The 12,091-nt window shown below is 42.9% G+C and overlaps 1 protein-coding gene across 1 annotated transcript in view; it reads left to right on the forward strand.

The window, feature by feature from the left end:
* PTPN11 (protein tyrosine phosphatase non-receptor type 11) overlaps positions 1 to 1,696 on the forward strand; it is a 67,577-nt gene extending 65,881 nt beyond the window's left edge. The window contains exon 15 of the mRNA XM_065889522.1: positions 1,627 to 1,696. Coding sequence (XP_065745594.1) covers positions 1,627 to 1,696 — 70 coding nt within the window. The remainder of the gene's footprint in view (positions 1 to 1,626) is intronic.
* Positions 1,697 to 12,091: the final 10,395 nt, after the last annotated feature.

Consider the following 12,091-nt stretch of genomic DNA (forward strand, 5'->3'; position numbering starts at 1 on the left):
TTTTCCACAGTCAGCAGAAATCTACTGTGGGTATTTAAACCAGGTTAGCAAACTACAGCCCCCAGGCCAAATCTGGGCCATGGCCTGCTTTTGTACAGCTCATGGACGGTTCTTAAAGGGTTATTAAAAACACACACACACAAAGAATAATACATGACAGAGACCGTGTATGGCCCACAGAGACTACATTATTTTTAGTCTGGTCCTGTACAGAAAAACTTTGCCAACTCCATGTTTAAACTAAAACATGTGATAAGAAAATATTTGTTAAATCGATTATGTGAATAACAATTGTAAGTTATTTTTTTTCTGTGTATCCTAAAGTCACTCTCTGGTATAACATTTACTTTTTATTTTCCCCTGGGAGTCTTATCCCTGTTTGCTTCTGATGTGGATTTTTAAACCCCTGTTGGCTTTAATACTCTATATAAACGTTTTTCATAACATATATGAGGCTCGTATTTACATTTGCTTTCTATTTAACATTGAAATGAAATTATATAGCAAAAGTATGCTCTCCACCAAGCCGCCTCTTCCTTCTGCCTGCTTTTTTCTTTCCCAGCGGACTGATGGGGAAAGTTGATTTTAAATTGCTATCTGCAGTGATTTGCAGTGGAACCAGCACGTCAGGGCTCCAAGTCCTTGCCAGAAAGCTTTCCCTACATGTTGGCTCACCAGAATTAGCTCTGACGACTCCCTTTTTACCAGTGGCTTGCCTGTGACTAATAGGTTCTCTGCCTCTCCGTTCCCGTTGTCCCCCTTGTAGGGTGCAGACCCAGGAGACCCTGGCCCCTGCTGCTTGTTTCAGCTTGTTCCTCTCTGACCAGCCCAGAGCTGCTGGGTTCCTCGTCCCCCTGGACTGTTCTGGTCTCCACTCTGCTCAGCAAAACAGAGTCTGGGGGCTTCCCTGGTGGCGCAGTGGTTGAGAGTCTGCCTGCCAATGCAGGGGACACGGGTTCGTGCCCCGGTCCGGGAAGATCCTACGTGCCACGGAGCGGCTAGGCCCGTGAGCCATGGCCGCTGAGCCTGCACGTCCAGAGCCTGTGCTCCACAACGGGAGAGGCCACAGCAGTGAGAGGCCCGCGTACCGCAAAAAAAAAAAAAAAAAAACCAGAGTCTGGGCTCTGATGTATTGCCCCTCCACCCTGGGGCCCTAAACTGCCAGTCGGCTTCATGTTCACCTTCATGTCGCGGGATTGGGGGCTGAATGGATCTGTAGTCCCTGCCTAACCGTTCCTACACTTTGCCTTTACATTGCTCTGGCCCATTCAGATCCTTCTGCCCACAGTGAATACCATTCTTTTCTCTATGCACATGTCTCACCTTCCTTCAAGGTCTAACCCAATGCCTCATCATACAGGCCTGCCTCGCTCCACCCTCCTGGAAAACAACTCTCCTTCCGCCAAACCCCGGGAGCACAGGGACTTGAGGCTCTTACTTCAGAATTATTTTGCTGTGTGTTTCTGTCCGATATCCTCTCCTGTAATGTCAGCTCCTGGGGGCAGGAGCTATGTCTGCGCCGCATACGGTCCCCAGAGAATAGAGTATGTGCCTTATAACTATCATGTAAGGTTAAGCAGTATGTCTGCATTTTTATTAGTGTTGTCTTCCTTTTCTTCTTTTCAGAATGAGAGAAGATAATGCTAGAGTCTATGAAAATGTGGGTCTGATGCAGCAGCAGAAAAGTTTCAGATGAGAAGACCCGCCAAGACTTCAAGCACAGAAATAGGTATTTCAACAGAAGTGCTCTACTGGTTAATTGTTTATATCATTTGTGGCATTTTGAAGCAGGCAAATAATTTGTGACTGTTTTAACAAAGTGAACCACAATTGAATTTTAAAACCCAGCCTCTTTTTTCTTCTGCCTGTATTTCTCTTTCCAAGCTGGATTCATTAAATATTGAAATCAAATACAGAATTAATTCTGTGAAGGGCAGGGTTAGCACTTACAGAAAAATGGTTGATACTGGTGATGAAGAGCAGATATCATCATTCCTGCAATTTTTATTAAAGTAGGTTAACCCACGCTGTGCTGGGAGATGATCTGTAGGGATCTAGGGACTGTGGGGACATGGCACTGGATGGTCAGAATCAGGATGCCTGAGTTTTCACCCCAGTGGGCCTCTGACTGGCTGGCTGTATGACACAGGGCACTGGACTTCCTGGGCCTCTGACTGGCTCAACTCCACATCCCTTCCAGCTCTGATGCTGGGAATTCGTCTCCCTTGTACGTCTCCTTCCTCCCAATTACCTTTTTAGACAGGGACCCAATTGTGTGATGTATGTTTAAAAGGTAAGTTTTTAGCATTTCACGTCGAAATTCCTATTTCAATGTATAGTATATTTAAAAGGTCTAAATCTACTTTAAAATGGTTTACTGCCTTGCCAAACTTTTAGATGTACGCTCCTTAAAAATTCTAACTTATTTCTTTGCCAGATGTGGACTTTCCCCCTCTCCCTGAAAAGATCAAGAACAGATGCAAGAAAGTTTACATGAAGAATGAATTTGAATTTGGAAGGCTTGCATTGTGGTTGACTACCTTTTGATAAGCAAAATTTGAAACCATTTAAAGACCACTGTATTCTAACTCAACAATACCTGATTTCCAATTACTCATGTCCTCAGATAAGAAGAAATCATCTCTATGATGTAGACAGTGTTATATTTTATGGAATTTTATTTTAAATTGAGGAAGCAGTTAAATTGTGCTCTATATTTTCCAGATGATGGTGATTCAAATTCTAGTTATTGTCATTTTTTCTTTTGATAACCTCAACAAACTTAGTTTCCCCCCTGCTTTGTGGGGAATGATAGGGCACTTGTAAGAGGAAAAATGATTGGGGATAATTAAGTAACAACACCCTATAGAAGTGAGAACAATTTCATTTATCATCACTTATCCAGTAGTGGATAATGCCTTTTGATGGCCTCTTATTTTGGCTAAATAATAATTAAGCCAGTGCTCCCAGACTGTCTCCCCTTGCATTGCCATTGAAAAATCATGGGGGCGGAAATCATGGGAACTTAGGATAAAAGGCATGGTTTCTTCTTAGCAGTTGACCAATTACCATTCAACCTGTTGACTGAGAAACTCGTGGTGGGAAAACGTTTGTCATCTTTTCTTTTCATTTGAGTAATTGTATTTAGGAAAAAAATGCATCTATGGATAACCAGTTTTGGGTTATCACTTGTTGCTGACAAACCACCTGAAAACTGAGTGGCTTTAAACAACAACTGGCTTTTCCCCATCTCTTCAAACTGGGCTGGGCTCAGCTGAGCGGTTCCTCTCCTTGTCTTGCTGGTGTCACTCGTGGTTGGCAGGATGGCTGGGCCTCTCCATCTGCATGCGGTCCTCAGGTCTCACCTTCTCCACGTGGCCTCGCCCACAGGGTAGCTGGACCACATTTATGGCAGCTCAGAGGTCCCAAGGGTATAAAGCAGTAGTGGCCAGGTTTAAGACTTAAACCCAGAACTGTCACAGCATCACTTCTACTGCCTTCTATTGATTAAAACCAGTCCCAGGCCGAGCTCCGATTTGGGAAGAGGAGACTGCACGAGGGCATGAAGTGGAGGTGAGGTTCCTTGGAGGCCCCCAGTGTAACAGACCGTCAGAACCAGTGCCATGGAAAAACAGCTAAAAAAAGAGGTTAGCAAAAGTAGAAGCTGCTAGTGACCTTGGGAAGCTGAAGCTGGTTATGATAGCTGCTGTAAGCTGGAAGTCAGGCAGAAACAGAGGGCCTTCAGCGAGCTTCCTGAACCAGTTCTGCTGGCTCTTAGCATATGTTCTAAACCATTGCTTTGGGAAACTGGTCTCTTAAGGTTGGGTGTGTTCAGGAGGGCAGAGCATTTGAAAGCAGAGCCGCTTCATTGCCCTGGCTGCTGCAGAGGGAGGTGAATGGGGTGCTTTCTTCACGCCCCTGGCTTCAGTTGGGCCCCACACCCATGCACGCAGTCAAGGCTGCAGTGCGGAGGGGCGGTTCTCATGAGGCCACTAGTCAGATTGAATTAGCAGTAGCTCATTTTTGTTTTAACCAAGCAGTAGGATTTGCTAATGTTCTACCTGAAGTGCCTTCTCCAAAGACATCCCTCTTTGCCCTGTGTGTTGAATCATCATTCAATGAGTGTATTTCAATGGAAGCATCATTGGTGGACTTTGTAAAGATAATAAAATGCCACGGCAGCTTTGCCGTTGTCATGATCTCCTTAATCGAATTCTTCTTGCTTTGTCTCCAGAAAAGGAAGGACTAGATCCAACCCTGTTAGTAGCTCCTTTCTGAGGTCTTTACCTCCTTTGAAACCCTGAGGTTGTTTGGGGAGAGCCTGGCTGCCATTTTCACAGAAAAAATTACATTGACTTCTCCCCCCACCTCCCCTCCCCCCCATCCATTGAACTTAGAATTGTTGAAGGTAATTACCTTCTAAGAGGAATGTAAATGACTGCTGTCTTCTTGTCAAGCCTGTAAAGAAAGAGATTCCAGTTCAGGACTTGCAACAAGGATCTTGAATCCTGTTATTTGTATTGCATTGTCACATTGAATGGTCCTCGTTTTTGCGATAACGTTTTGACTCTGGACTTTGGGGGCAAGGTCTTTCACCAGCATACAAGGATTTGATTGTACAACATATCTGCTGCATTAACGTCTCTGCCTGTAGCTTAAGATCAGTTGTTTTTGCACTTGGAAACACCTGATCCTGGCCAGCTTCGTTTGTAATAGGACATTGATTTCATTTAGATTTCCCTCCACGAAGTCAGCACCTATTATGTGGTGTAAGCTGATGCCAAGACAAGATTAATAGTCCCTAGGTTGCCTAGGTTTGTCGTGTGTTTGGTAAAGGTGAGTGCAGGTTCTCCGGTAAGATTACATGGGATGGATTCACGTGGAGGGGCTGTGAAGATGGGGGAGGGGGAGGTGAGCTCGAGGTGCGGGTATAAAAAAAACAGTGGAAATGGAAGTTCCAAAGAGGTGGTTTCTGAGGAAGTCAGAGGGCCTGGGACCACAGCAGTCAGTAATAGTTGAATCAGGTTACCTGGAAAATAGGTGTGATAGCTACACGTCTGCAGTCTGCTTCTGGGTTGCTGGTAGACATTAAATTTGCACAATATTCCCATAGCTGGCTAAGTATTTTAAAATTACAAGCATAGGATTTTATATTTGGGGTGAAGAAATTATCTGGCATGTGGTATTGGGGTTTTTTTAAAAAAGCCAAATTTCAGAGTCTTAATAGCCTGTTTTTTTTTTTAAAAAAACAAAACAAAACAAAAAGACACCTTGTATCCAGTGTGTGGCCCTCCTGAAAATTCTGGTCATCTCGCCCTTTGAAATCGGTGACTTTACAAATGTGGCTAAATGGGGATGAGAAAATACATGTACTACTTTCTTGGTGTTCATGCATTCTTTACGTAGCCCAGTTGCTTTGGAACAGCCAAGAAAATCATCAAGATTATCTTGAAGGGTTATTAAGGGGTTACTAGGGTTTTTAAGAACTAATATAATGTCCTGGGTTATTTCTAGTTCAGAGGAATGTGGAAAAAGGTATGCAATTGTGAAGTGTTCTGTTGTAGCTTGTTAATCCGTAAGGGAAACTTAAGACTGTAGACGTAAGTACAAACCCAGTGCAGTTTTTGTTTTCTGTATGTTGTTGGCGGAATAAAGTTTTACATCGTAAGCACATGGCCTCCCTGATTTCAATATGCCTTTATTAGGATCTGTATTAGCCCTTAATTTTGTTAAAATCTTTTTTCTTCTTCCTCTTGAAAAATAAGTTCCAAAATATAGTTTATTATATCTTCCATCCTTAAAAAGTTTGTTCCTTTTTTACTATGGGCAGTTCACATAAGGCAAAAATATTAAACAGTTGGTTTTAGTGTGTTGTATAACTTTGCTGTATATCAAACTAATTTTTACAAGTTTTCATCCTAAACCTCAAATCATGTAATTAATAATTTGCCTGTTTATTTATGACCTAGTTGTGATTCTTTTATTAATAAAAGCTAATGGAAAAGGATCCTTTATTAAGTCGATGACTAGATCTACAGTTAATTTTCCTGCAGTATATGAAGTATTGTACCAGAGTATTAAAAGATATGTAATATTTTATTGATAAATCTCTCCTTTAAAAGGAATACGTTTTAGGATGTCATCATTTTGATGTGAATCATGTAAATGTTGATAATATGCACTGTTTATTATACATTAGTGTTTCAAGAGATTCACTTAATTGCCTTTTTGCCCACGTATATTATGTAGTCTATTTGCAATTGTTTTTAAAAAAATGACATTAAAAGAATAGTTTATGTAGAGAAACATTAGTGGATGTTAATTGTCTCCTCACCTGTATTTATGGGTGTTAGTTCAACTGCTTTGCTAGTTGCAAAGCCGTATTATCAGAGTAAAAGTGTATTTGTAAACTGTATGGGAACTAAAAATTAGGAATAAAACCATTTTCGTATATTATGGTATTTGTCATTTACTTCATCTGAAATGTCCAGGAAAAACTGGGATTACAGGTCCCTCAACCTCTTATACTAGCCAAATGCTGACATTTTGCAGCTCTTATCTAGAAGGGAACCTGGAATTCAGAATGAATGAATCAGTTCCTCAAGCATTTGAGTGCCTATTTTATGAGTAGCTTTGGGAGACAGGGAATTTTATTTGGAAGAACTTATGAGTAAATAGCGAGTAAAAAGTATGTCTGTATAATGTATACAGGACATGATTAGACTTCCCTGGTGGTCCAGTGGTTAAGACTCCACGCTCCCAATGCAGGGGGCCCACGTTAGATCCCTGGTCAGGGAACTAGATCCCGCATGCCACAACTAAGAGCCAACATGCCGCAACTAAAGATCCCACGTGCCACAACCAAGACCCGTAGCCAAATAAATAAATATTATATATAAAAAAAGAATCTGTGGGTGGTTTATGGACAAAGAAATTCATGTGTTGCTCAGACTTGTTGTCATGTCTCTACCTGGTAAGGCCATAGACCGTTTTGGGTACAAATTCTCTTCCATTCAGCAAAGATTAAATCCCCACTAGAAGCTAGGGACTGGGAAATGGATGAATAAAACAGTTATACAGGTAGTTATAATTCGATTAGAGTAAACAATAAGGGTTATTAACTGAAATTGATGGTTACATAGAGGAGTGAATTACGGGGAGTTAGGATTCAATGGTGAGGATCACTTAAGCTTATTCTTGACCAGTGGGGAACCTTGTGTGTGTGTGTGTGTGTGTGTGTGTGTGTGTGTGTGTGTGTGTGTGTGTGTGTATAGAGAAAGAAGGAAACTGTCCTTTCATTTTCTTATGGGTTCAGTCAAGGCCAGTTTCTTTGGATCTCTTTTTAGAAATGAACATGCAAGGCAAATAGCTATTTCTCTATTCAGCTCTTGCTTCTCCATTCATCTCTGAACAAAGAATAACTCTCTCTGTCATGATCTATACCAGTGGCAGTTCTAGCACTCTTTTGGACACATTTTGCAAAAAAATATAGTACATATTTATGAGTGTCTTTATTCTCTATCCAGGCATCTACTTACAGCATTTTTAACCATTCAGTTCTTGATGAAATATAAATTCACTGTGTTGGATAATCTAGGCCAGTTTTGCAAGGACTTCCTAGTATAGAGTATAAATTATGGTTTGGAATGAGCCGTTTCATTCTGAATGTAATCATTATTGAGAAAACATTTTTCAAGGGAAATATCAAGTTCATGTCATAAGGCAAAGGATTTTTTTTCCTGCATTGTAAATGTTTTCATATACATTTACAAAGTCAATAAGGTTACATTGTAATTTAGTTTTACAATTAATGAATCATCCTTTATTAAGAAAGATAACATCTGTTCATTCAGGATTACCCTAGATAACTCAGGTGATCTAGGTCTTCCAAGTGATGGTATTTTTTTTTTTTTTTTTTTTTTGGCCACACCATGTGGCTTGAGGGATCTTAGTTCCCGGACCAGGGATCAAACCTGGGCCCTCGGCAGTGAAAGCGCAAAGTCCTAACCACTGGACCGCCAGGGAATTCCTGGTGATGGTATTTGAATGTGGCCTCATGATTCATGAGGTCTTGTGTGCTTGTCTTTACTTTGTTTAAAAAATTGTTTTAATTGTACAATATGGGCAACACAAAATCGGCCATTTAAACCACTCTTAAGTATACAGTGCAGGGAAGTCACGTTATTGTGCGACATTAAACCATGATCCGTTGCTAGAACCGTTTTCATCATCACAACTGAAATTCTGTACCCATTAACCAATATGTCTGCTTAAAAGAATTTCCCCCCCTCAGGCTTAAAGCTCTTCTGAACTTAAAAGTTGTCTGTATTTTTTTTGAGTAGGTAATACGTTCACTTAGAACAAAGTGTAAAAGGTTCAGAAGAGCATACAGTGGGAAATCTCGTCCACACCTGTCTCCCGTGAACAGTCTTTCTCATTATCCCCAAGGACCGAGAGCAACTTTGAACATATGCCTCACTGTAAGTGCTGGTTCCCAGGGTTTACATTTGTTACTTGGATGTAGAATGTTGAATTGTGCCCCAGTGAGGCTGACCCTAGTTATAGCCCTACCAGCTTCTTTCCTCACACCTTTATCAAACTACCTTTCAGGCTTGAGCCCTCATCTGTCTGATAGGTGAACAAAGATAGTTCAGTGTAACTAAATTTGCATCTCTCTTAAGAAGGAGGCCAAGCATCTTTTCAAATGCTTTGTTTACGCTTTTCTGTGAACTCTTTAGGTCACTTGCCTTTTTTTTTCTTTCAAGTTCTGGGTCTGTCTTGTTTTGAGTTTAGGAATAAAGATACTTAATTCTCCATGACTGACTGACGACTGAAATTACTGAGTCACCAGGATCAATTTCTATAAACCGCTCTTTAGGTGCATATGGGATGCACCTGTCTGTGCATTTTTGTTTGGGCCTTGCTGTGATTGTCATTCTCAGTGGGGATGAGGGAGAGCGTTCTTGCCATCACCAGGATGCTAAAGCTCTATACCAGCTACCATGTGAGACTGGTCTTAATTATCTGGGCCAGTGAGTTGAGAATTACTTCAGATTTTCTTTCAGATTCAAAAGTGCCAAACAATAGTGCATGCATGTATCCATTCAACCACTTTTTTTTTTTTTTTTTTTTTTTTTGGCTGCGTTGGGTCTTCGTTGCTTCACGCGGGCTTTCTCTAGTTGCAGCAAGAGGGGGCTACCCTTCCTTGCAGTGTGCAGGCGTCTCATTGCAGTGGCTTCTCTTGTTGTGGAGCATGGGCTCTAGGCGCACGGGCTTCAGTAGTCATGGCACACGAGCTCAGTAGTTGTGGTGCATGGGCTTAGTTGCTCCACGACATGTGAGATCTTCCTGGACCAGGGCTTGAACCCATGACCCCTGCATTGGCAGGCGGATTCTTTTTTTTTTGTGATATGCGGGCCTCTCACTGCTGTGGCCTCTCACGTTGCAGAGCACAGGCTCCGGATGCGCAGGCTCAGCGGCCATGGCTCACGGGCCCAGCCGCTCGGCGGCATGTGGGATCCTCCCGTACCGGGGCATGAACCCGTGTCCCCTGCATCGGCAGGCGGACTCTCAACCACTGCGCCACCAGGGAAGCCCCTCAACCACTTTTTAATGAGTACAGTGAGCCATTGACTAGGTGCTGTGAGGAATACAAAACGAGTATCTGTCTTGATCCCTGTCTTAAAGAACTTGATGGCCCATTTAGGGAGAGGAGACACACACAGGCTGAATACAAGATGGAAAATGAAACAGCTGCGGATGAGCCCTGGATCAAGACTAAAAGAGTGAAAGGAAATGATGATAATACCCTTCATTTACTAAATGACAGTTAAATGTGCCAAACACTACCAGAGATGATTTCAAAACCTGCAAGGCAGGTATCCTCCCCCATCTGTTTTGCTCACAGCCATGTTCCCAGTGCCTAGCATGGTGCCTGGGTAGCTCAGTATTTGTAGGATGAATGGCTGATCCCTATTTTACAGATGAGTAAACTGAGGTTCAGGGACACGAACTGACTTATCTGAGGTCCCACGCATTAAGTGGGGAGCTAGGATTTGTTGAGTCCAGGTGGGTCTGACTCCAAAGTCCATGCCCCCTCCTTTTCACCACACTGTCCCCTGAGGAATCCCGGGAGAGACCGAGGGCTTCACACTTAGCTGGAGGTGGGACCCAGTGGAGCATTCCTGGAGGTATGGCGGGCAGGCAAAGCCACAGAACAGCAGAGCACATGGTTGGGGGCGGGGGAGGGGGAGGGCCTAACTTGGCTGGAGCCCATACCTGGAGGCCAGAATGGGAGGTAAGGTTGGGAAGGCAACCTGGGGCCTCGACCAAGAAGGGTGGCCTTTTTTGTTTTGGGCAGAAGATGGACAACTATTTTTTTTTAAACTGCTTTTTAAAAATTGAGATGTAATTCACATTCCATACAATTCACCCGTGTAAACTGTACCATTCAACAGTTTTTAGTATATTCACAGGTATATACAACCAGCCCCACAGTCAATTTTAGAACATTTACATCACCCCGAAAAGAAATGCTGTTCCCTTCAGGCGCCACTCCCCAGCGCCCCCCAGCCCTCTTATACCTAGGCAAAAACCCCCCAAAGCCTTTTTAATCAAAAATTTTGGGTTAAATCATAAGATTTCAGGGAGAACTTCCCCATCTGTCTTAGGTCAGGTTCTTGAGAAGTGGAGCCTGCAACAGGAACTCCTGGGCAAGTGATTTGCAGAAGAAACGCCCTCCGGAGAAGGGGAGAGAGGGAGGCAGGGGAGGGTGGGGAAAGCAGGACTTGGTCACAGGTGGAGGTAGCTTCACTCTGATTCCCTGGGGGCAGCTGTGAGCTCTGAGCAGTCATGCCCAGTGCCAGGGGAAGGCTGCACCTGCCCCTTTAAGATCTGGGCTGGCAGTCTCAGCATCTACTCCACGGGTGCAGGACCTGGCATGACCACCACCCTGTTATTTTGGCCAGAAACCTAGGGATCGTCCCTGACCCCTCCCCCATTACGTGTCCAACCCAGCAGACAGTTCTGGCCACTCTACTAAAGTATATCTATTCCTGGCCTGTTGCATCTCCCTACATTTACTACTGCCATCCTAGTCAAGCCACTGCTGTTTCTGAAAGTCAAGGAGACAGGGCAACAGTATTCCTGGAACTGCTGGAAATGCAGAGTCTCAGGTTCCCCTTCAGCCCTACTGAATCAGAATCTGTATTTTTTTACAAGATCAGCAGGGGACGCGTGGGCACGTTTGAGATGAGCTGCGCTGGAGGATTTCCACGTTGAGAGAAAGGTCGTTGGAAATTATACCCGTGCTTGGGTCAGTTCACGTCTGCAGACAGAGATTTGGGAATCACTTGATATCACAAGAGTAGCCATGAAGAGTAAGTAAAATCCAAAGACTGGCTCTCAAAGAACAAGACAAACGTCATCCCATAAGGTCTTGAAAACAGCTTCAGATATTCTTAGACATCGCACCTACCAAAACCGAGTCTGTGAAATCCCAAGCATATGTTAAATCCATCTAACTATGGGAAGAGAAGGGGAAAAAAATGTAAAGGAAGCAAACTCTAAAATTAAAGTCTGTTTGGGAGGTGACAGATGTCTGGGTCCAGATAGATTTCTCGACTTGTAAAAAGTAGTTTTTTTCATCTTCATTCATACATGTTTGATGGTTGCTTCCCCTATTACTGTTTTTTTTTTTTCTCATACAGAAATCAATTTCCTTCTTTCTAAAGGTGGATTCTCTCAAGTGTTAGTTTGTATGAAGGCTTTAGAAAATATCTAACAAAGGTTTGGGTTGTGGACAGAAAAGACTCCTGAGCTTTGGCCATACAAATGAGCCTCTAGCAGTGGCCTATTGTGAATTGATTTACTGCGTTTAATACCTTTTCCACTTTTGAAAATGGACTACGATCCTTGTTTGGAACCAACATAATTCCTCTCTCTATTATTTATTTATTTATTTATTTATTTGGCCGCACTGCATGGCACGTGGGATCTTAGTTCCCCTACCAGGGATCAAACCCATGCCGTCTGCAGTGGAGGCACGGATTCTTAACCACTGGACCGTCAGGGAAGTCCTAATTCCTCTCTT

The sequence above is a fragment of the Phocoena phocoena genome, chromosome 13 (assembly GCF_963924675.1).
Source record: "Phocoena phocoena chromosome 13, mPhoPho1.1, whole genome shotgun sequence".
Lineage (NCBI taxonomy): Eukaryota > Metazoa > Chordata > Mammalia > Artiodactyla > Phocoenidae > Phocoena > Phocoena phocoena.